This window comes from Ischnura elegans, chromosome 10 (genome assembly GCF_921293095.1).
Source record: "Ischnura elegans chromosome 10, ioIscEleg1.1, whole genome shotgun sequence".
NCBI classification, from domain to species: domain Eukaryota; kingdom Metazoa; phylum Arthropoda; class Insecta; order Odonata; family Coenagrionidae; genus Ischnura; species Ischnura elegans.
The window spans coordinates 66,352,444-66,377,623 of record NC_060255.1 but is presented as its reverse complement, the minus strand read 5'-3'; the positions used below and the strand labels follow the sequence as shown (position 1 = coordinate 66,377,623).

The 25,180-nt window shown below is 38.7% G+C and overlaps 3 protein-coding genes across 3 annotated transcripts; 2 read left to right on the top strand and 1 right to left on the bottom strand.

Annotated features, from left to right (window-relative positions):
- Window positions 1-4,726, bottom strand: LOC124166395 (protein prenyltransferase alpha subunit repeat-containing protein 1). The gene is made up of 3 exons (XM_046543920.1): window positions 4,538-4,726; window positions 4,213-4,370; window positions 1-1,009 (listed from the first exon to the last, which is right to left on the bottom strand). Exons 1-3 carry the CDS (start codon window positions 4,612-4,614, stop codon window positions 18-20), a joined length of 1,227 nt encoding a protein of 408 aa, XP_046399876.1. The 5' UTR covers window positions 4,615-4,726; the 3' UTR covers window positions 1-17.
- Window positions 4,727-4,802: 76 nt separating this feature from the next.
- Window positions 4,803-5,711, top strand: LOC124166396 (tubulin-specific chaperone A). Its single transcript, XM_046543922.1, has 3 exons — window positions 4,803-4,894; window positions 5,092-5,271; window positions 5,496-5,711. Exons 2-3 carry the CDS (start codon window positions 5,142-5,144, stop codon window positions 5,702-5,704), a joined length of 339 nt encoding a protein of 112 aa, XP_046399878.1. The 5' UTR covers window positions 4,803-4,894; window positions 5,092-5,141; the 3' UTR covers window positions 5,705-5,711.
- Window positions 5,712-5,884: 173 nt separating this feature from the next.
- Window positions 5,885-25,087, top strand: LOC124166394 (programmed cell death protein 7-like). The gene is made up of 6 exons (XM_046543919.1): window positions 5,885-6,467; window positions 12,367-12,510; window positions 14,538-14,756; window positions 16,913-17,099; window positions 19,449-19,737; window positions 24,576-25,087. Exons 1-6 carry the CDS (start codon window positions 5,886-5,888, stop codon window positions 24,709-24,711), a joined length of 1,557 nt encoding a protein of 518 aa, XP_046399875.1. The 5' UTR covers window position 5,885; the 3' UTR covers window positions 24,712-25,087.
- Window positions 25,088-25,180: the final 93 nt, after the last annotated feature.

Sequence of the window (25,180 nt, the reverse complement as noted above, 5' to 3'; positions counted from 1 at the left end):
TTCTCTCAGGAACTTCTTTAATTACATTCACAGGAAACAGAAATATTGAGGATACGACCCAGCCACAAACAGTGTCGCTTAGCAAAACGAACCTGGTGAACATCGGAATGAAGATGAAGAGTACAGTGATTCACTAAAAGCTGTTCTTGGGCTTGCAAAGCCTTTGTGAGCTCATCGGCAAGATCTTCCCCACACACCACCCTCACCCAGTCATTATTCAGCCTCATGACAATCCTGACCACAAATCGACGATGGCACCAGAGAGCTTCGTGACCAACAAACTGACAAATAAGGTCTGTGTTGAATAGCAACTCACCAATGGCGAGCCTCAAGAGGTTTTCACACATGTGCCCTTCAGAACCTCCATCCTCGGAAATAGAGGCAAAGTTATCGCCAGGAGTCTCACGGAAATTGCTCAGTGCCTTCACCAGGACTGCAACGAAAGAGCTACCCTGGCTGCGAGCACTGTCCAGGACACTTTCCTCCTCGCCTTCCGAGGAGATCACCATCATGCGGTCCAGCAGGAATTGTCGGTACTGCATGCCACTGTGGTCTGAGACATGGCACGCCACCCACTGCCCTGTCTGGCACCATTCCCGAAGAAGCAAACTCCAGAGCGATCCGCTTGGGCACACATTCTGGACCGACCATATGCGATGGTTCCAAGCATTGTAATTGTTGGCATAGCGGCTCGCTGCCAAGGCAGACACCTTGAGCTCACCGTCAAGAACTTGTGACAGGGTGCCGAGGGGGGACATCCGGTTCTCCAAGGGTTCGATTTGTTTGGTGGAGGAGGAAGGGAGGAGGAAGTGCGATATGATCCACCGGCGGTGGATGAATGCCTCAGAGCACTTGGGCTTGTGGGAAAGGACGATGGCGGAGAGGTGAAGGTCAGCTGAGGGGTCAACATGGGATGAAAGAACGAGGTCCTTGCGCATATTCCAGAAGGAGGCCACATCTGGGTTGAGGAGAAGGGCACCGCGCAGTAGCCGAGTCAGTATTCCAGGTTCTGGAGCAGAGGAGAAAAATTATTGGGTGAAGGGGAGTTATAGAGACAACACGCACACAATAGATTGGTGATTATATATTGTTTGAAAAGCCAACGACCCCAACAGAAATATTTCCAAACAAATTGAGGTAAGAGCTGTGTTAACCTTATTTTAGGATTTATACAGCACATTTCCATTGTATCTGCTGTCATGAGACCCTCTTCTGAATATCTCTGTGATTAAAATGCAAGAACTTTGCAGTTACAAATAATTTATCTTACTTTGGTTTCAACATAGCGCCATCATTAAGAACAAACAAAAGGTAACAAATACATGGTTACCTATGCATTGAATCTACATTGGTAAGTTTATTTTTCACAATGGAAAAATATGCAGAAATTTGCGGCCTTCTGTTCTTATCTGATGATGATGTTCCACAAGGAAACCATTGGGTCATTCCATGTCAAATCAACCAATATTTTGACCAAATGACACCCACCGACTCGGATTTTCATGAAACTTGCCATGGTCATACATTCTGGTATAACTAGAAATTATGTACAATTTTAGCCCCCAATTTTCAATTGTTGATGAAATATGAGCAATTGAAATTTGGGCGTGACCCCTAAAGTGCCGCAACGTGCAACACATTGTGATTTTTATTTTCATCCATAACTCCATTCCTGTGAGATGAAAAGGCATGATTTTTTTTTCTAAAGATAACTGATCCATAATGATCCCACGATTATCATTAAATATTCACTGCATGAAGTAATTCAGCTGCAAAAAAAGTTTACAAAAAAATCTCGCTTGTACCATTTTTCATTGTCAGCATCCACAGGGAAAGGCCATGTGAATACAGACTCATGGTTCGGTTTAAAGTAATCATTAATGTATGAGCAAAGATCCTGATGAAAAAAAATTATGAGCCCGGCGTTCCTTTTATTTAAAAAAAATACTCATTCATGGTCAAGGAAAAAAAAGGCTCTCTTTCAAGGCACATAGATATTACACAATTTAGAGGAGATATAAGCTTATACTCATGATTAAACAATATTGGAGCATGCATTATCTCACTATAGTTTATGCTACTGGCTCTTAGAGTAGGAAACACATAAGCAATCATGTGAATGTATTCCCCCACGTACTGCTAATTTTGTGCTATCTGAACTATTCGAGCAGATGGAGTTTTAATTTTTAAAAACAGTCATAGCAAAGGTGGAAAAATTTTAAACTCTGACTCCTCCATGAAACCATCGAGATCAAGAAAAACAAACAGAAACCAATACAGGCACTGGATTGAAGATAAGTAGTGCATGGAATCCAGTCACCTGCAATATTTCTCCACTTCCCCCTTCCAATTCTTACTACCCTCCCCCTCCCATTTCTCCCAATTGAAATAAATTATTAAAAGCCAGCATTGCCAAGTAAATTCATCTCCCATGAATAAGTGAATTGGTTGCCAAGGTACAGAGGGAGGAGAACTAGTGGGCTGTGCTTTACTGACGACATAGCAGACTCGCTAAGACAAAATGATTTGAAAAAGACATAAACAAACATGGAAAGGACAATGGCCAGATATCAGCTGATAATATACGAGACTACAATATATGTATGCAGGAAAAGAGATGAGGTTTGGACAAACATAAAACTAGGAAAGCAAAAGCTTCAAGAGACGAAAAAGTTTTGATACCTAGAACCAACGATTATGAAGCAAGAAAGAAATACAATAGCACTGACGAATAGGGCTTTCTAAAAAAAGAAGAATCTACTTACAGCAAAGAAGATAAGTTATTGAAAAAAGGACACAATTCATCAGATGCTACATATAGCATGTATTTCTCAACAGAAGTGAAGCTTGGAAGTTGACAGCTGCAGGGAAGTCAAGAGTAGATGCATTCAAAAGGTGGTGTTACAGAAGAATGATGAGGATAAAAGGGATCGACTAAGTGATGAGAAAGTACTTAGCGGAGTTCGAGAAAAGAGAAGTCTTCTTAAAACTCAGAGAAGATGAGAAAACTTAGTTGGCCACATTATTTGGCATGCTGCCCGGATAAAAAAAAAACCATAGAAAGACAGGAGCTGCATCAAACCAATTTTAAGGCTGTTTTACACGGGGCACGTACTTGCACTATCTGACGTGTGTACTAAGGCGCATTCAAAATTGCGTTGTGCAAAGCGGTGAATTGCTAGAACACATGTGAGAATGCGTGGACGTGAGATGGCAAAATAGCCCGTTCTAATTTCATTCATGCATTCGCGCAATTCCACGCCATTTTAAAAATTAATGCAGTTCCAACCTGCACAATTCCGCGCCCCATGTAAATTGGCCTTTAGGATTGCTGACTAATGGCGATGCGTAATATTTTGCAATGGAAACAGCATTTAGCAGTTCAAACACAGAATCAATTCACACAGTTAACTGAATATAATGGGATGGAATGGAAACATTTGATAAGTGACATAAAATTAGCATGTGGATATATGGGACGTTAACGACCCAAATATATACTATCCACATGCTAATTTCCATGTGAAAATGGAATATTAAATCGATATTTAAATTGTTTCAGCCAAATTTTGAGGGAAAATATGTTTGATGCTTTTTCAAAAGATAAATTGCTATTCATTGCCAGGAAAAAATGAAGATTTACCAATGGCCATTTAGCAAATATAATAGAAGTTGAGGGAAGCAAGACTACAAAATACACATGTAAATATGACCAGTAATAAAAATATTTTAAACTCAATTTCAGAACAGATGGTTGTGAAACAAAGAAAAATTAAACCAAAGACCTGGCAATTTCAACAGCACTGTTTAAACTTGCAAAGCAAAGAAATAATGATATGATCTTTTTGTATCACCAAGTTAAATTTTGACAACAGTGAAAGTAAGTTACACGTTAGGAAAGCACTTAATTTTTACATTTATGATACATGGTTGAATGTATGAGAAGGAATTAGAAGGAGATTAAATCAACAAAAAACATGACATAATAACTCATAAACATCAACATCAAAGGAAGGCACTTACGTCCACAGCCATTATGCAATGACACGAATGAGTCCAATATTCATATAGAAGTTCACAATAAATATTTTCAAAATCAGTATGAAATACAGACAAGGAGAGGAATGATTAACAGAATGATGAGACCCATGAATACTTGTTTGGGATATTATTTTCTAAAGGATGTTAGGATATTGTGAATATGAAAATTACCTTCTCTTGCTCTCTTTTTCCGTATATCCATCAACCTTTGATAGATGAAACAAAATACATGACGGACACACCATGATTCTAGCCCCAATGAGTGACTAGCATGCAAAACAGGAGATTTGTTTTGATTTTCATTCACAGGAACTATATCAAACTCCGATCTGCAAAAATTGACAAACAATAAACAAAATTGAATTACTTTGAAGAGCATTAACAAGTAATAGGACCCTTACATTCTTAACATAAACCCTGGAAACACATTCTGAGAGAAATGGCCATCTAAGAGTAATCCATTGTAACAACAAGACCAAATCATGTAGATACTTACAATTTTGGGTCCTTCTTAAAAATTGATTCAATGTCAGCCAAAATTCTTTCAGCGGCAGGAAATGGGTTATCCTGCATATTAACTTCAGTGTGTTTACAAACATACAACGTGAGTATTAATCAAAACATTAATCTCTGAGTAACTGGATTTAATAACTGGGGCATTACATACCGTCATGTTTAACTTGACTCGTGATTCGATTTTGGCAGTATCGATCAAACTTCGACCAGCTTCGATTGACGAATTTAGCGATAGATCGTCTAAATCGATTGAACATCAATCTTCAAGTTTTTGAAGTGCGTTGTAGTTTGCACTCATAGTTATTTAAATAATGGTAGTGAAGCGATAACACTCTTGGTATGATTTTTAAACAAATTATTTTAACCCTCCTCTGTCTAATTACTACGCATCTGCTATTATATCAGTTAACCTCTTAATATTAATCCAGTTGATGGTAACATGTGGGCGGTTTGTTCATGATAACTGTGATAAGTCAAGACCGAAGAGATAATTTTGCCTTTTTATAAATGTCCATGTTCTTTCGATTTCAACAGGTATCCACTTAAGTACTTGTAAGTTACATTCGTGTCGTCCTTCGTTCGAAATGGCAGATCCTCGTTTGAAAACTATCAAGATAAAATCAGGGGTTGTCAAGCGGTTGGCGAAGGAAAGGTCTATGTATGAGAAACAAGTTGAACAGGAAAAAGTCAGGCTACAGAAATTCAAAGACCAAGGTATCCTCTTCTTGATTGATCTTATTTAAAGTTCACTTGAGCTGTGGTAGTTTTACTGGTTATATCTTCTGCCAACATGCAGAAAGGGGATCTGTTTTTGAATGGCCTTGTACATATTTATGTTTACGGGTGGACTTTTGGAGTTGTCTTCTTTCCTCTCTCGCGGAGGTTATTATTTTATGTCTTGATTGCCTTTAGGTTGATACCGGAAACTTTATTTTCAGGGAAAGATGAATATGACATTAGAAAGCAAGAAGAAGTGATACAAGAATGCGTGATGATGGTCCCAGAGACGCAGAAGCGATTCCTCTCAGCATTTCAAGATCTTAGTAGTATATTGGAAGCAGAAAAAGAGTTAAAAGAAGCAGATGAGTACAAGAATGCCAGGCTTATTTTAGATGATGTCAAGGCCCTTACGTGCGAGAGTAATTAGTGTGGACTGAGGGAAAATTTTCGGATTAACCTAAGCTTAACAGCTACTATTATTTGTGCTATATTTTCTACGCTTTTCTTGTTTGTTTAACACGTGTTTTCATTTTTGATATTTTGGGATTTTTATAACAGTATTCAACATTCCTTTGTGTTTACTATCTCGTTGTGAAAGACTATAAGCAATGGGTGAGTGGCCCAGAGGAAATTTTCCTCCTGGTGCGGGCAGCGACAGCAGTGGGCCGCATTATTCAGGCAACATCAATTTTCCCGGCAATTCCCACAGTTTGCCGAGCATGGGGATGTATCGGCCGCCGAATTTCGCCCCAGCTTATGTGCCTCCCGATCGTCCAAGTGGCTTTCCTGATGCTGTCACTATGCACAACTCTGGCGGTAACTTTATGCCCGCTGCACCACCGTACCAGCAGCCCGCACCCCAATGGCCTTCGAGCGGGGGGCCGCAATGTGTGGCTCCCAATTATCATCACCTTGTATCCCAGCCCATCCTCCCGCCTGAGAGCGTTGGGGTTTTCACCATTGACACTTCGGTCCCACCCCCGCTGCCCCCCCGTTTTGATGCCCTGTCCACATTCCAACCACAAGCCCCATACTTAGGAACCCTGGTCGGTGATACCAGTCGTCAGGCTGATGCTCCTAGACAGCAAGAAGAGGATGATCAGGCGTGGATTGATTCCTGGATTCGCCAGCTCCCTCCAAGACCTGCGTCCCAACCCTCAGTTACCAGATGCCCTGAAGGTAAAGTAAAGGTAAGAATGAAAATGAAAACAGTAGTTTTCAGGTCATTGGAGGTGACTATTATGATACGAAATATATGGTCAGCCCCAGTGGTGGTGGGATCCGACATGTGTATCTTGGGGTCGGGTCATTCCATGTCAGTTCACCCAGGCATGGCACCCACCGACTCGGATTTTGATGAAATTTTTGTCACTAGCTACTATCACCTATCTAATGACCCATGTAAAATATTTCTTCTCTCACTCTCATAGTTTGCAAGATATGAGGAGTCAAAGTTTGAGATGTTTGCTCAGAAGTGGCGCTAGTGGGAGTCAAATTCCAGAGTGCAGGGCACAGGGTAAAAATTCATAACTCAGAAACCACATAACACATTTGAATGAAATTTTGACCCCTTGTCTATCCAAGTACATAGCTTCCATAGTAATGTCTTTTATTCCCCTTGCATTGTTATGTTGGCCAAAATGATGTCAACAGTTGTTAATTAACCGATTTTTTTAGCTCAAAAACATTACTTCATATTTTCAGAATTATCACCAAAAGGCAGAGCAGTTAACTCATCCAATTTTTATTTAATTGAAGGTTAATATGTGCTCCAATATACTGTGAAATAAAAATTGTGGTGTTTTGACTGCCACTATGAGTATTTCAGGTTTTACTTTTTTTTCTGCCCCTGTGAGAGGGATTTTGGACACGTACTGTAAGATAATAAGTACAAGTGTATCCATACCTTCATGAGGATATATTTGAAATATTGGTCAGTAAATCTAAGACCAAACATGTAGTCTAGTGAATGTGGCTCTTGTTCATACAATTTTTTTTAATAGCAATACTTGGCTTGTGGCAGCTGAGGGTAAAAAAATCCAAATGGCTCAGAAATGTGAAATGATGCTTTTTTCCTGGAATTTACCCATTTTTCAAGTGTGTAGTTTATGGAAAAATTGGTATCAAAATACATTAGGCTCTTACTGTGCATTAGAGGATAAATGGAAATACTAATTCAAATAAAATTATTTAAATAATACACTTCGATGTGTTTAAGGCATCTCCCGAACATCTCTGGAGGCTCTCTCGGGCAAACTAAACGCTTTACAATACCACCAATTCCATCACATGGGGATTTTCGATATGGGTGCATAAATTTCACTTTTACATCTTGTTCTTCCTTGTGTTTAGAAAGCACTCATCCAAAAAACCAGTGGTCATCATAAGCACATGCAATGTACAAGTTTGTTAAGGTCTGTGAAAAAGTGATTAAATGAGTCCCGCTGAACTGGAGTTGTACAAATTTAGCCTCATTTTCACAGAAGAAGTATGGTCTTCCAAACCCTTAGTGATGGAAGAGCTGGCAGAGCAAATGGTATTACTTATAGATATGTAGCAGGTTGTCACCAATATCCACATTCTTTGATGGCAACTGGAGTATTAAATTTCTATTTCACTGGGAGAGATAATGCTGACATTATGTGCCACATTGTTTTCTCCCCTGCCTCACATATGATTGTATTACATGACAAACTTGAGAAGGTAATACAATCCCACCTATTCAGCCTCACTTTTCAGTGTTATTCCATCTCCCCAAGGAATAAGAGCATTAAGTGCAACCTCTAGGAAGAATAAAGTGTTACAATGTATCACAGTGAGGGCATGATAAATCAAAATAGATTCTAGCATAGGCGGATCCAGGGGGGGGGCACGGGGGCACGTGCCCCCCCCAGACCCTTAAAAATATGATAGATTTTTAATACGGTCCCATTATAATTTCGTTCGTTTTGTATAACAAGGTATCCTTGTGCCCCCCCCTGAACAAAATCCTGGATACGGCCTTGCTTGTGCCCCTCCCAGAAAGAAATCCTGGATCCGCCCCTGGATTCTAGGGTACCACTTTTGGTCTTCTGCCAAGTCTTCTTGTGTAAAGATGCTCCCTGGGTGTCCAAGTTTATTCTGTGTGTACGATCAGTGTATTTTTACCTGTACATTAATTGTGTGTGCTATGAGTTAGGCAAAGCTGCTCATTGTGAACTTCAACATTAAAAAAGGTTAGTGTCTCCACTATGCTTCAAAATGAGCAAATTGTTGAACTGTGCAGCATTGGAAAAGTAACTGCATCTGATTGCCTCAAAAAAAGCTACACACCAGTGGTGCAACTGAACAAAATTGAGATCATGAGTATGCTTGAAAAACAGCTGTTATCTCTCAGAAGTGGTGTACCTGGGGAAGTCCTATCCAATGTCTGCGAACATCACAGAATATACTATTTGAAAAAGTATGAAATCTACCAAATATATTGTCTTGATCCTTTTAAGAGCCACAAGAAGAAAATATCAAATTCACTGAGAAATGTAAGTCTTGAATTTGCAGAAAAGGCCTGTAAAATCCCAACTCTTCGGAAATTAGTGCCAGGAATGAAAGTATGCCAGCCATGTAGGGAGGAAGTACAGAAACACTCCAGGTTTGGAAATGAGCTTTCTGATGTTGAAGCAGTAGAAAGTGACAGCAATGATAGTATTTTGAATTTTGAAACAACAGTATCCCAAGAAAAATCATCTAAGCTACTTAACAGAACGCTGCAAGATATAGAGGAGTCACCTTTAAAATTTCATGGCATATCATCTCACAGAAGGTCAACCTACGCTAAAAGGAAAGTAGAGTCAGCACGCAGTAATTTTAAAAGGAAAGTTAAAAGACTTCTTGATAAAGAATTATCTCCAGAAAAGGATGACCCAAAACTGCCAAAAGAACTACTTCAGAAAGTTCATGATATAGATGTGCTCATAGACTTAACCCGTCAACGCCCACGGGTGCCATAGGGCACCCAGTGCAGTGCTGAGCCAATGCTCCGGCAATGTATTTAATATGTGAATTTTAGCATACCTTTCAGTGCACATACTTAGTAGAAGGTTTCCTCCATTATTAAGTCAGTTTGAATTGTGTTCTTTGTGTGAAGTTCATAAGTATCATATTTTTTAAAAGTGAAATATGCGTGAATTTAAAAAAAACTTTGGACGCTGACGGGTTAATCAAACAAAAAGTTGACACATCAAGCACCCATCAAGGAAAGGTACATCTGTTATCATTGGTACCAACTTTATGGAGCAGGAAGAAAGTAATGGAAGAGTTTCATGTGAGTGAGTACACTGCCCGCCAAGCAAGAGAACTTTTCAGAGACAATGGAAAATTAGCTGCACCTGAATTGAGAAAAGGGAAGGCAAAAATAAAACATTACAATTAGTTAGGACTTTCTATGAAAGTGATGAGTACTCAAGAATGATGCCTGGAAAGAAAGATTCCATAAGTATCTCCAAAAATGTTCATGTTCAGAAGAGATTATTACTTGCTAACTTGAAGGAATTGTATTCCACTTTTAAATTTGACTTCCCCAGAATTAAAATTGGCTTTTCTAAATTCTGCAACCTAGGTCCAAAATGGTTTGTGGTAGCAGGATGTCCTGGAACGCATTCAGTGTGTTTTTGCACAATTCATTAAAATGTCAACCTACTGCTTAGTGCCTGTAATATAGAGGAAACAAGCCAGGACCTAATTGGTTATTTCGTGTGCTCTAGAAATAATAGGGACTGTATACTGCGACATTGCTCTCAGTGTCCTTCACGTGAAAAATTGAAAAGCTTACTGCTGAAAAAGTTTGAAGAATGTGACCCCGGAGATGAAGTTTTATACAGTCAGTGGGTTTCCAGTGACAGATATCAACTGGTGAAGTTCACGGTGACATTTGATGAGTACCTATCAATTTAAATTCAAAGAGTGGAAAAACTGGTGCCCCAATCATTTATTACGAAGGTACAGGCAAACTACCTTAAGAAAATGAAAGAAAATCTTGGACCCCATGAAGCAGCTGTTCTCTTTGACTTCAGTGAGAGCTACTCATATGTTATCCAGGATGAGGCACAAGGGAATCACTGGACAAGTGATAGTTGTACGGTACACCCTGTTGTGATTTATACTCTAGATCACCGGACTAAACAGCTTATTATTTCCAGTTTATGCATCTTGTCAGATGATTTGGAGCATGATGTAGCTTTTGTTTATGAAACCCAAAGAATAATATTTTGCTTTGTTAAGGAAAATTTTACTTTAGTCAAAAAATTGAGTTACTTTAGTGATGGTTGTGCAGGACGGTACAAGAACTGCAAAATATTTCTCAATCTTTGCAAGCATTACCAGGATTTCTCCTTAATGGCATCATGGACATTCTTTGCTACAAGCAATGGAATATCCCCATGTGATGGAATTGGTGGTATTATAAAGCATTTAGTTGCCCGAGAGAGCCTCCAGAGATGTTCGGGAGATGCCTTAAACACATCGAAGTGTATTATTTAAATAATTTTATTTAAATTAGTATTTCCATTTATCCTCTAATGCACAGTAAGAGCCTAATGTATTTTGATACCAATTTTTCCATAAACTACACACTTGAAAAATGGGTAAATTCCAGGAAAAAAGCATCATTTCACATTTCTGAGCCATTTGGATTTTTTTACCCTCAGCTGCCACAAGCCAAGTATTGCTATTAAAAAAAATTGTATGAACAAGAGCCACATTCACTAGACTACATGTTTGGTCTTAGATTTACTGACCAATATTTCAAATATATCCTCATGAAGGTATGGATACACTTATACTTATTATCTTACAGTACGTGTCCAAAATCCCTCTCACAGGGGCAGAAAAAAAAGTAAAACCTGAAATACTCATAGTGGCAGTCAAAACACCACAATTTTTATTTCACAGTATATTGGAGCACATATTAACCTTCAATTAAAAAAAAAATTGGATGAGTTAACTGCTCTGCCTTTTGGTGATAATTCTGAAAATATGAAGTAATGTTTTTGAGCTAAAAAAATCGGTTAATTAACAACTGTTGACATCATTTTGGCCAACATAACAATGCAAGGGGAATAAAAGACATTACTATGGAAGCTATGTACTTGGATAGACAAGGGGTCAAAATTTCATTCAAATGTGTTATGTGGTTTCTGAGTTATGAATTTTTACCCTGTGCCCTGCACTCTGGAATTTGACTCCCACTAGCGCCACTTCTGAGCAAACATCTCAAACTTTGACTCCTCATATCTTGCAAACTATGAGAGTGAGAGAAGAAATATTTTACATGGGTCATTAGATAGGTGATAGTAGCTAGTGACAAAAATTTCATCAAAATCCGAGTCGGTGGGTGTCATTTTGAAAATTTCTGGGTGATTTGACGTGGAATGACCCGGTCGTGAGTTCAAGTCCCGATTGAAGTAGTGGGTCTTCAACACTGATTAGGATGTTGGGTTTTTTTAGGATATGGGTGTATGTCATATTCTGCTGGTCTGGCCTTGGGAAAACTTAAATTCAAGCTATTCTGATGGCAAAAGGGACCTGGGACACAATCGTCAGGTTAATAATTACATATTACTTACATAAATCTTGTAAAAAGCACTGCATAGACATCGATTTTCCAATTCCTAGTTTTGGGGGTCATATATTTTGCATGGAAACATAATGCTAAATATCCAGTTTACATTTTCCATTTTTTTATGATGCGATAAAGTTTGCAAAGTAAATTGTTGTAGCTTTTTAAATGTTTATTTGAAAGAATTTTTGTTTGATGTATTAATTTAAACTTGATTCCATATTTTGCCTTTTGTTTGATTTGAATGAAATATAGATGTTTTTGCTTTTCTAATTATTTATTGCAAAGAAATACTTGTGAAAAGAAATTTTTTATTGACTCGTATTATTAAAAAAAAATATAGGTGCTGATCAAAAGGAGATTGCTGATAGGTTGTAAGAGATTTGTCGGGGAATTTTAATTTAGAAGTCTTTTAACAACCCTACTACTCTTTTGTAACCTGCAGACTATCTGTATTTAATTTTTCCATTTAAATTTGGTACTGCATTTCCTTTCAGGTGTGGAAGGTGAAGCAGTCATTGCAGAATTGCCGAGTGGTTTTGAGGGAGCTGGAAGTACTTGAGAGAGAACTGGGCGAAGGATGTGAAGTGATGGATGAGGCTGAATGGAATCACAAGCTGGAGGAGGCAGAAAGGAAGAAAGTGAGCCAACTTGGTCTTGTGCCATATATCCTAAATATTCAAATGTGGTGTGCAGGTCAACCTTAGCCTGTTATGAAGCATCCATAAATTACAAGAGGCGTTTAGGGAGGGTAGAGGGTCAAGCCGATAACAAATCCAATGCAATGAACCATAGATTTACGTATTTGCACTGAAAATATGCATTTTGAACAATCTCACTTGAGATTAGAGGAAGGGGGTCGAGCCGAATTTCGCTATATCTCACCAAGGGGGATGGGAGGTCCTAAAATCACCTCATGTTGCATTCAATGGTGCTCTGTGAGATGTTGTGGAACATTTTGCAATGAGAAATGAAAAAAATTTGTGTATGTCCACTTTTTTTTTTAATCGTCACCTCACGTCATTAAAAGATGCCCCCTTATTAGCATCTCGCCAGAATTTAAAGTCACCCTTTTCTCCATATTACGTGTAGAAAACTTGCAGAACTTTGACTACAAATTCATATTCTCAGAACTATGGAAATTCCCGAGCAGTGTCATCTTTTCATTGATTCAATATTTGAATGCTTAGTTATTTTTTTACGAAGCACCTACTTTGTAATTCAGATGCATAATAATGCACACTTGTTCACATGATGCATAGCTCTCCCTAAATAACTTCCAAAATTTTGCGAGAAAACCATGTATAACACGTGTTTTATACTTGCAAATTTAGGGTATACAAGGGTAAATTGAACATTTCTCAGTCTGACAATAACAGGCTGTGACTTTCAGTTAAAAAATTTTTTTGTCAGCATAATCTCCCTTGATTTCTATCCACTTGGTCCAGCATTTCTCCAAAATCGGTATTCCTTCCTATAAGTGAGAGTTAGGAAGGTTGTGAAAGTATTCATCTATGGTTCTCTAAATTTCTTCATTGGATGTGGCATAGTGCTTCCCAGAAACAAATTTCTTCAAGTTTGGGAACAGATAGAAGTCTCTGAATGCTAAATCAGGAGAATAGGGGGATGACTAAGCAAATCTTACCCCATATCTCACAGATTTCCCATTGCCGGCACACTCTTGTGTGGAGGTGAGTTGTCCTGGTGAATAATGCTTTTTCTCTTCTATGAATTTTGGCAGCCAGCTGTCAAGTAGGTTGGAGTAATATTTGCCTGTATTTGTTGTGACTTTTGCAAGGTAATCAATTAATAGGGTCCCTTTCGTATCCCCAAACATGCTACCATTCTGGCAGAAGCGATCAACTTTGCTTTCTTTGACACTGAACCACAGGCCTGCACTCATTGTATGGACTGCTAAGTAGCTTCTGGTATGTAGTGGTGGATCCATATCTCATCCATGCTGACAATTCACCTCACAAAATCGGTTAGTTCCTTATTGAATCAGTCCAAAAATTGCTGTGTAAGTCATTTGCTCATTTGATTTTGATCGGCATTTAGTATATGCAGTACCCATCTTGTTCAGAGCTTTCGCATCCTTAAGTTTCTTTGCAAGATCTTTTACACTTGTTCTTCTGATATCCCCACAGCTTCAGATTTCTCCCTTACCTTTACTCGCCTATCATCCAAGATGATATCATACACTTGTTCAGTAATGGTTTCCAATGTGGTTGCGGTTTTTGGCTGTCCTTCACCTGGATAATCTTTAGGGGATGTGAGAACACGTTTTAATTCAGCTGCTCACTTTAAAACGGTTGACTTGGAAGGACCAGAGTCCTCGTAAACTTATGCCAACTTTGGATGAATTTCATCATGGGTTTATTAATCCAAAACAAAGAATTTAATGACTGGACTACATTTTAGTTTATTCATTAAAGCAAAACTCGCAACTGCCCTGATTCATGTAAACGAATTACTAGGGAGAACTGTGTGAAACTTAACCACGTGAACTACTGAGAAATGCAACAATGCAGAAAACAAGTATTTTCCTGATCTCTGGGTCAGGCTGAGAACTTTTTACCTTACCCTATTATCCTTGTTTATTATGGTGTCCATTGCTGACGAGGCTTATTTTTCCACTTCTCTCTATCTCTCTCTTGTGGTGCTGAAGGTGGAGCTGATGGAAAAATTGGGGGAATTGGACAAGGGCACATTGCAGAGGGTGAAGCGTGCTTTGTGGAAGCGAGGTCGCAAGCGGGCAAGGCAGAGGGGTCGGAGGGCCCTGGATCGGGAGTTGGTGGAAGGAAGGGCAGAGCGTAGGCGCCAGCTGCACCTTGAGGCAGACATGTGGCTGGAGGGAAAACAGGCGCAGGTGGATCTACAGCGGCGGGTGAGTGCATGCAAGAATTAGTGAGCATATATTTATTACATACTTAATAATTAGAGAAAGCAAGTGCTATCACTTGATTTTTACCATGATTCGAGAAAAAACGATGTGATCTCTCTTAATTTAACAGTCACTTAAAATGATTAGGATAGTTGGACATCTTTTTTCTTATTTACTGAACTTACTTATGCTCTCATATGAAACAAAATGGCCATAACTAATGGTTAACGTGAAAATTACTGCATATTAAAGGTTTAAAAGAAAAAAAGCGTGAAACACTTATTGCTGAAAATGTCATTCCATGAACGTAATTGCGGCTGTATTTATGGTCTCTTTTGCAGAGGTAGTTTGGCCATCTCGAGGATGAGAAAAAAATCTCCTGAAGATTTGTAGATGATATATTATTTAATGCTAGGTGGAATATGTATTTTATGATAATTTATGCCTTTCAATCTACCCCAGGTAGTTTATTAAAGAATACATTCACAGGTAACATCAAATAATGTTTAAAACGATTCCGTAAGGAGAAATGGCAGAAGGAAATTTGAGGTAAATGTTTGGAGTGATTTGTGAAAAATTACTGAAATAACATTGTGATATTACAAAGTGCCTATTTTTCGTTCGTAATGACATTATCAAGAGTTAACTGTGTAAAGTGGCTCAGGTTTTAATTCAGTAGTACTGCTATCATCTGGGTAAATTAGGGTTGTCCGTTCAGTTTGGTCGACCGCAGTGTTGGTAAAAGTACTGAGAAAAAGTAACTGGGCTCAATTGGTGTTACTTAGTGAAAAAGTAATCAATTATGAGTGCAAACTTTTTTAATTCAAAAGAGCAAGTGAAGAGCATACAGAAAAGTGATGTTTACCTTCTTAGATGTAACACTCCTGGATGTGACTGTTTTTATGTTGGCCACACTGGCCGCCAAATAAAGACTAGAGCTCGTGAACATTTTAATTTGTTTTTAAACGGTGACAACAAATCTGTTTTTGCTAAGCATCTATGTGACTTGTCACACTAGGCTAATTTTGATCCTTATATTTTACACACCTGTGACAATGGAAGAAAACTGGACTTTTTAGAAAATTTCGAAATTGTGTCATATTCAAAACTATGTGGTAATAATTTGCTCAATGACATTGTGCCTACCCACTTGTCACCCCTCCTCAGTGGTAACCTTCCATCAATACCTCCCAATTCCACACCCGGATCCCAATAGTACGTGACCTTCACCATTCAAACCAACAACCTTCGACCAACCTCATTTCCACATAACCTACTTCCTCTCTCCCCCACCTTTCAGTATAAAATGAACTTCGACTTGTTTGGAGATGGCAGTCTAGCTTGAAAATGACGTAGAACACATCGAAACTGGTAGCTTGATTTTATTTTATCACAAACTTCTGATTTTAAAAAGTAATCAGTAAAATTACTATTAATTACAATTACTTATTGTTAGATTGTCCACTCTTGAGACCACCTGGCAACCATCAAATATTGGATTAAAATTATCTAAATCTATAGAGAAACTTAGTCATAGAAATTGTCTAAGTTGTAATTTAATTTGTTATACATACAATTATAACTTCTATAACAACACACGGGATGTCACAGTTTGTACCCATGATAATTTGTCTTCATCATAAGAGTGGGTAAACCTAAATGAGCAAATTATGATATTCAGGGACTTGAATTATCTGGAGGCCTAGGTAAATCAGTAAAGTATTCATCGATTTTGAGTAAGTAAAGATATATAAGAAATTAACAATTCCTCTTTCACCATAAGGAGTAAATTATTAATAAAAATTGCATTTTATTAAAAGTAATCATTACAGGTACAAATTACTGAAAAGTAATCTGATAACTTTCACTCGATTGGCCTATGGTCTGCACTGACCTATGGTCAGGAGGAGAAAGCTCTCGATAAGTTTTTGAAGCAATCCAAAAAAACAGACAATGTGCATGTGTCATAGTATATTGTTTGATTCATGTAAGGTATGAACATCATAAGAAATAAAAGAGAAAGTTTTCATTATCTGTGTTTCCCGATTATTCTTGCTGCCTCTCCCCATTACTCGCCCAGATAATGGGAGCTTACTGTAGTATTTCATGTGTGATGTTAATGTTTTTTTTCCTAATTCTTCTGTTCTTTCCTTGCCCAGGAGGAGATGTTGAAGCAGGAGGCTGATGGTGTTTTGTGGGAAGTGAGACGAAAGCAGTCGGAGGGCAGAAGGATATTGTCTCTGCTCTCGGCTCTTGTGAAACTCTACCAAGTTCGTGTGAAGAAAAGAGACCCTGATTCCAATCCGGCACTGTCAGAGAATGAAGACCAGTTTCAGAACATAATTGGTATAGTCTCATTTAGGTTCTCTTTGGTGAAAATATATAAACAGTAGACTCAGGCAAGATGTTAAGATGAATATATTGTAGAATGAGTCATTAAATTATCTTTAAAAATGCAATAATATCATGGTATGACTTCAAAGGAGGGAATGGGGAACTTGCATGAATTTTTTTTATTTCACAGGCGGACTGAAAATTATTTTCTGAATACAACAAAGAAAACCGCGTGTTTATCTGAGTTTTCCTTCGCGAGATATTTAATGATAAATATAACGAATTTTAAAGCGCGGGAAAAACTCCCTCACCCCCCAAGCCACTGCCGACGAAGCCTCGATGACGTCAAAGGTGCCTAAACATCACGCGAAGCTAATGTTGTGATTGTTTGTAATAGTTGCCAGCAGTTGTGAGAGCTTCGTTTGTTAGACGTGTTGATTATTTTATATTTAAAGGTAAATATCCGACGATAGAGGCTTGGAAGCCCTCATATTTTGCATTATTTATAATATTAATATCTGAGTAAGGGCATAAAATATAAAACTGGAGGAGTTAAACCATAAATTTTATAGTACCTAAATAACATGGTTGTAGGAGTCTGAGCCGCGGCCATTGGAAGGGGGATACGTTAATTGTAAGTTGATGTTATCGACGGCATTTAAGTATGTAATTAGAACGATTTTGATGTTTACTAATGTCCGCTTACCTTTTATATACAATAACTTTATCCGTTTATTCGTAGGTACCGGAGAATTCGTCGTTTAGGACTGTCTGTGCTTGTATTATGGGGTGCATTCCAGTCAATGCAACTTTTGCTCGCTGATTGGAGGCATCTAGGAAAATTTTTGTGCCAAAATAGTGTTATTTTCAACGTGACATCTCCCTTAAAGCTACTGCTAATAATCACAGTGCCAGTGGTTGTAATGCACAAAGTTTGACAAGGTTGAAAAATATCGGCCAAGAGTTATCAGTGTTCCATCGTGATTGAATTGTAAAAAGTGCTAAATATTACGCTATCGATAAATGTCTAACAGTAGTGTAAAAATTGTCAGTGGCTTGCTAATCTCCGTTGTTCACCGTAGATATGACATTTCACGATCACGCTATTGAAATAAAAACTGTGTGTGTAGTTTGTTATTCCATTATTTCAAAGAATAGTAGTGAGAAAAGTAACCTGTGTCACTTGTGTGGGCTAATTTAAGGGTTTAAATCAGTGAATAAATAGTTGTTTTCATCATAACGAGTTCTGTTATTGTAAGTTGTACGTGATGAATATAAGAATGTGACGGTGACTTCCAGTTTTTGATTAGAGTATTTGCTATTTCCCACTATATTTTTATGGTATATGCTAGTATATTGTTTATGGATTTACCTATATTATTGAAATAGGTTGTAGCTTGTGTGTGTTGGCAGTGGAAACGATTCGCGATCTCACATGTGGATTGTGTGCAGACTGTTTTGCTGTGAATTCGTACCGTAGGACGGATAGGACTACCTTCTCCGCTAATTCGGCGTTGCCAAATTCAACAGCACAGCTTACTCTAATGTCAACAGCACAGCTTACGATCGTTATCCTCCAGTATTACAAGTTTCTTTTACATCTCGATTTGCCGCCGACATCTAATTATCGTCGACGTCTTATGACTAATTTGTCTTAACAAATTCCATGAGGGTCGTGTCATCAATTTTGGTGTCCTAAAAAAAGGCTGGTGTCCTAACACCCCATGCCACACGCGTTTTAGGCGGCTTGCGGGGTATTATGTAGATGTAGATGAATTTCAGGTGTACTATTCGAACGAGTGGCAACGTTATCATCCATTTTTCTGATAACTAAAACATACGAAGTGAAACGCTTGTACTTCATCATCCTGATGCCGCATTATTAATATCCCAAGTAATAATCATGGCACAATAGAAATAGGAAAACTTGCCCAAGAATAACAGAACAAAATAAAGTGACGATGAGCGGCTAAATACTCCCTCAAAACAAATTTTACACCATGCGCTCAGCGTATTTCCCAACTCCATACGGCTGTTTAGGCACCTATGACGTCACGCCTGGCCTCGGCAACGCTCGGGTGTCTTCGCGCAGCGGTCGGCTCAGAGAAATTTTTCTCGATTTTAAATGCATTTTTATTTCTTTTGATGTTGAATGGAGAAACTGAAGGTATTTTTGCGAGCTAATGTATCCATTTGACTTATTCAAAATAGTTTTTAGAGCAATCTACGACCCATGCAAGTTCCTCATTATAGGTTTAAATTTGAATGGCTACCCTGATTGTGGAAAACTCTTGAACAATACTGGTAAAAAAACTTAAATTTCATTTTATGAAATTAGTGACACCATATGCTTCTTTTCAGATAAACTGTCAAACTTGTGGGAGCGGCAGATGTCCGAGTATGAGTCAGAGGAGAGGGCACTGAGGGTGATGCTGACAGACAGTCCAGGGGACAGTGGCCACGGCACTGAGGCCAAGAGCCGAGCAGCACGTGCCATGGGTGACCTGCAAAGGAGTCTGCGGCAATGGGAAACAGCACTGTTTGGCACTGGTGGTGGTGTGAGTGAAGACCTGAAGGATGTTGGAGTTGACTCATGTCAATGGTTCTACCTGCAGCCTTCAAAGTCTCTGGATTCGCTGGTGGAGAACAGGTCTGTTCACCATCATCATCTTTGGGTGCTTTCCAATCACCTTGTGTGGATTAGCTCAAATTGCAACAGATTGAAACACACTAGCGCACACTGAAACAGACGATTGGAACGCATCTGTACTGGTGTGTTTACAACTGGTGGACCGATCAGTGGCAAAAGTTGAATGGTCAAATGGCCTGTCACTTATGAACTGACCTTCACCACATGAATAATGAATAATGTCATTATACACCAGAGTGTTTCAGACGTTATCGCCACACCCCCAGAAATGCTCTTCCTGCTGAAATAACCACTCACAATTGAATAGAATAGAACAGGAAAAAAATACAATTTCTTCGGTCATGAACATTTTGAGCACCTCAAGTAGGGATTTACCAGGAAATTAAGCAAAATTCATTTTGGGGAATATATTCTTAGCGGATGACATGTCATCTTGTGCCTATGTGTACCTTTTGGTCATTTTGCTGTCACTTCCTATCTGTTCAGAATTAGAACTGACGGAGCTTGTAATGGTTGTTTGTTTACTTTCTCCTAGATTGTCTCCCTGCGACTTATGACCAGGGATTTGACTTGGTTGGAAAATTTGGCCATGAGTTCAATATGGTCGTTTTGGAGGAGGACCATCTGTGGAATGGTTCAAGAGTTTTTTTTACTAAATATTAACAGAAATATTACAAAAAAATGAAGCAAAAAATTTTAAGGGTTGTTAAAATTGGATGACATAAGGAAAAAATGAAAGGTTGACAAAAGCGTAGCGTTTTACATTGAAATAATGTGATAACAGATCCAATAACGACGTTTGTAGCCATGAATGTCCGTGAAAAAAGACACCCCCGGCTAGCATGCCCATACGGGATCTTCCAAAAATAAATTCAAATTCCTTGTCTTATACAAAAGATATCATAATGCTGGAAAAAGAAGCTGAAGTTGACAACATTGATTATAAGGATAATATTAAATACATAGCCGAGTGCCAAAAGCAATAAGGAAAAAAATTGCATTTACTGAAGACACTTTTCCATTTTTCCTCTTTTGCCGCCTCGAACAGAGTGAGTAAGAATACCTATCGTCCCACAGTCAACTGCTGGTATAAATAGAGGCCGTAAACACATGAACTGAATAAAGTGATAGGTAGTACAGTAAAACCTCACCTTAACGAACTCCAGCTAAACGAAGAACTCCGTTCAACGAACAAATGCTATTGGTCCGGCCAATTGCCTATGTAAACACATTAGTGAAAACCCCGATGAACGAACTTCTCTTTTACGAAAACTCCCGATCAACGAAATGAAATTTTGGCGCCATCGAGTGAAATTCACCTCTTAATAACAAATTTTTCCGTTTAAATTTTTATTTTCATATGAATAATTTTATATTCATGGCGTTGTAGGGCCAACCAGAGACTTCCACTGAATGAGCCAATCGGAATCGTCATTATTAACCGTAACCATAGCCTTCTGTGGTGTGCTTCCGCCGACCCTAACCCGCGGCGAATTGCAAAAAATGTTAATGCTGACTTTCGTAAATAACTCAATGTCCCAATATTTACACGCTCAAAGATATGAAATCTAGAACTATGTACTTCGATCGCATTCTTTTGACGGTTGTTTAAGATACTTAACAGAATTTCAACGCGTAAATTCCGAGAAGCATTTTTTTTCACTCGCCGCCATCTTGGATAACTTTTTTAAATTACGGAAGATACAATGTGAAATACAATAGAAGGTGAAAGCTAAAATTTGCCTCTCTTAATTATCTTGAATATGACTCAGTAGTAACTCTTGTTTCATTCACATTGTTTATTTCAATATCATCTAAAAACTAGGAAAAACTTTTGCATTTGCCGCAATCTTGGATAAAAAATATTCGCACTCAAGAGACGAAAGCCAACATTTTCCCATTGATCCAGACGTTACTTGAATTGAGTGCTTTATTCTAAAGGTCGGTCTCTGTCATACAATTGTAGCGATGTCCTAACGTGATGTGAAGCGGTGTTGATTTTCTCCAGAGGAAAAGGTTTGCGACGGCCGCCAATTTTTGCATGAAGAAGACAACAGTCGTAATTAAGTATGACATTCGGTCATAATACTGCACACAATTATTGCATAACGGCCAGAAATTGTTAGCGCTGCGTCCCTGGGGCCTAACCGAAAACGCTCCATTACCAATGTCAATGAACAAATGCATTCAACTCTTTCTGGAGCTGATCCCCATTTCAGGGCTCATCTTGCAGGAGCAAGCAAGAAGTTGGGAATGGATAGCTGAATAAAAACAGTTATAAGGACATATTTAATGCTCACGAACCGATTTTTTCTTAATTTGCTTCCTGACCGTACTCTAAAGGAATAGGCGGGCCGCGGGGGAAAAATGAGCTAAGAACGTTTTATAGTACTCCTATGCACCAATGGTGATGGCTCGGAGAAGTTACCTTCGTTTTTAGTGGGGAAGTACGTGAAACCCCGCTGTTTTAAGAATATAGTCAGTGGTGTATCCAGGAATTTCGTTCAGGGGGGTCCAAAACATGGGGGGTAATTTTTTAAAAACAGAGTACTAACTTAGTAGAGAGTATTAAACCAATTTTAACACTTTTCATAATCGAAAAAACTTCATTTTTCAAATGAATATTTTGTACCCCCCTGGACCCCTCCCCTGGATGGACTGGCACAGTCTAAACACGTCATGTTTAGACTGGGCCACTGGTGAGAGTGATGCCTCACCCCTGTGGTAGCAACAAAAATTCATGAATGACAGCGGGATTAATTCTGCGGTGATTGGCGGGAGTTGATGCACCCATGGGGAAAGTAGATTTCTTCCTCGATCGCTGCATGGGCCCCAACATAGCACTAACAATAAGAAATGTGCGGTTATTTTCTTCCCCCCAACTGCACCAGCTAAGTTGCAACCTCTCGACCAAGGGGTCATTTCTGCGGCAAAGCGGCATTACTGTCGGATTTTAGTGGAGTTTTTGGTTTGTCAAATGGATGTAAGGGATCGGCGACATTGAAGAGGACCATTTTGCAGGTAATGCAGCGGCTTTGCAAAGCTTGGAAGCATGTCGCACGTGTCACCATATTTAGTTATTTTGCAAAAACCGGGTTTGCAGTCAACAGCATCATTATCGTGACTTATTTTACTTCAAGAACTCATGCATGAGGCCTTTCAAGCTGTTTTCTTATCGGGAGTTGTCAATCCGGTTTGCAGTCAACTGCGACCACGCGATGGAGAGTGATGACGAAAGCCGTGAATCCTGGCAGGGTCTCTCAAAAGTCATGAATATTGAAGGGTCGTTTGATGAGTTCACTAGAATAGACTAAAATTTAGTTATCCGCGAAGCCAGTGAACTGAGGGTTGCAGAATATAATTTCTCGAAAACTCATTTTTCAAAATCGTGACGTATTTTACTTAGAGAACTCCTGCATAAGGCTTTACAAGATGTTCTCTTATCGGCAGTTGTCTATCCGGAATACGATGGAAATGGTGCTAGTACAATGAATTTTTTACGAAGCTCGCGACCGCAAATATTGCAATGGAGTATTCTGGATTCGACTACTATAAAGAAATGCTGCCACCCACTGTGCTTTCATGGGTCGACGACAGTCGCAACTCGCGTTGTTATGGTAGAGCGATCTAAATTTCATGATGACGCTGTAATTGGCGCTGTTATCTTAACTTTATATTAGTAATGGTCAAATCTATCGATATCTTAATTTTTCAGTGTAAACATCGCAAATACATGTACTCTATTTCAAATATTGAGAATTAAGGGATGGCCTCGCGCTCACCGCTACGCTGCATAAATTTTTGAAAACCGATTAAAAAGCACGCGAAGTGATTGAATAATACGAACTGAGGCTTCCTAAATGTGGTCTATAGCCCGCGATTTGTATTGCAGTTGAAGAAATCAGCACTGTTTTGAAGTATGCAAAGGTAGAATGAAGATAAAGCATGCAGACTTGCTTCAATTTCCCTACCCCTAGGATGATGCAATGTGCGTATCACCTCCAGGGAACAAACTCCCGATCAACGAAACGGCAAAATTTCGGTCCCTTGAGTTTCGTTTAAGAGAGGTTTTACTGTAATCATTTCTGGCAGAGAGAGCATACTCTACGATGTTCGGGTCGAAATATTTATGTAATTCTTTAGGCTATTGCAGCTGTGCCCATATGGGCACGCTACCCCTTCAAGGGTTAAGATAAAGCCATGAACTTCAGAACCTTGGCAAGAAACTACGATCGTCCAATCCTATGTTCTCCTTGCCCAGTATGACTGAGATGAGATGTATAGTGTATAACAGTCACCCTGCCATACTTTCCAATTAGATGAAGATGAAATTGATGCTATAAGAGATCATATTCTGAGTGAAGCTCCCATCCACCCAACCAACATGCCCCTGTTACGTAGGTTAACTAGAAGAAATCGCTTATCGCTATTAAACCTTCTTATAATGAACTTCCTTAATAGAAGATGTAATTAATGTCATATAATAGCTGATGCCATGTAGAATCATCTTACTAGTGGAAATTCCACCCAGTCATGCACCATAAAAATTTACAAATACATGTAATGAAAACTGGTAATGGAATCACAAGTGAGCTGGAGCAGTTATTTTGGTGGCAAACAAATTGCTTCATCTTGTATGAGATTTTAAATAGATTACCTTAGTATGGGATCAGGCAGACATTGAAAATCACTGCCGCCGCTGGGATTTGAACCTAAACCCTCAGGGTGGGATGCCAACATTCCAAGCATTACTCTAACCCTATCTCCCTAAGGAAAATTTTCAGATTAAAATTTGCAATGATCTCTTTTATATCTGAAGATGTTTCTTTCTGTTTCAGGAGGCAATGGGACCAGTTTATTTCAACATCTCCATCTGCTTCTGCGATTCCCGCTGGCTGGGTAGTCCCTGTTGAGGCATCATCTGAAGAATGGAAAGCACTGACTTTCGCTCAAGGAGACTGTGGACGATGTTGAGAGCGACTGTCTTTTCTAGGGTCTCCCTGTGTTTCATTCCCTTCTCAAAGTCTATGATTTGTGCAAGACTTAAAATATTGGGTTATATGTTGGCTTACTTCCAATGTTAGTGCTCTATTTTGTATCGGTGATAAAGGCCATTGTTGAAGAAAGTTCTTTGTGCTTAACTATATGCTGCTTAATATTTTTAAAATGACTAATGAATGACCAATGGTGTCATTAACAGAAACCAATCCAGGTATGTATTGTTATCACTTTTGCTGATGGGAACAGTTTCCTACTTCAAAAGGAGGGAACAAAATTAAAGGAAAATGATTTTTGTGTTAATACATGTTCAAATATGTCAGAGTGAAAATTAAAAAATTGCTTCAATTGATCACTAACCTTCTCATTTGTTCATCTCAGCGTTCAACAGTTAAAATTTATGTTGAGTATGATTTTCAACTAATATTTCTAATACTTCAACTTT

What these genes read in the sequence shown, in the direction of transcription:
- LOC124166395 (XM_046543920.1), bottom strand. Translation starts at nt 4,614, where the DNA reads ATGCAGGATAACCCATTTCCTGCCGCTGAAAGAATTTTGGCTGACATT. An exon ending in TTTAAGAAGGACCCAAAATT is followed by an intron (nt 4,371 to 4,537) that starts GTAAGTATCTAC and finishes CAATTTTTGCAG; the next exon opens with ATCGGAGTTTGATATAGTTC. An exon ending in GAAAAAGAGAGCAAGAGAAG is followed by an intron (nt 1,010 to 4,212) that starts GTAATTTTCATA and finishes CCTCTGCTCCAG; the next exon opens with AACCTGGAATACTGACTCGG.
- LOC124166396 (XM_046543922.1), top strand. Translation starts at nt 5,142, where the DNA reads ATGGCAGATCCTCGTTTGAAAACTATCAAGATAAAATCAGGGGTTGTC. An exon ending in ACAGAAATTCAAAGACCAAG is followed by an intron (nt 5,272 to 5,495) that starts GTATCCTCTTCT and finishes CTTTATTTTCAG; the next exon opens with GGAAAGATGAATATGACATT.
- LOC124166394 (XM_046543919.1), top strand. Translation starts at nt 5,886, where the DNA reads ATGGGTGAGTGGCCCAGAGGAAATTTTCCTCCTGGTGCGGGCAGCGAC. An exon ending in GCCCTGAAGGTAAAGTAAAG is followed by an intron (nt 6,468 to 12,366) that starts GTAAGAATGAAA and finishes ATTTCCTTTCAG; the next exon opens with GTGTGGAAGGTGAAGCAGTC. An exon ending in AGGAGGCAGAAAGGAAGAAA is followed by an intron (nt 12,511 to 14,537) that starts GTGAGCCAACTT and finishes GTGGTGCTGAAG; the next exon opens with GTGGAGCTGATGGAAAAATT.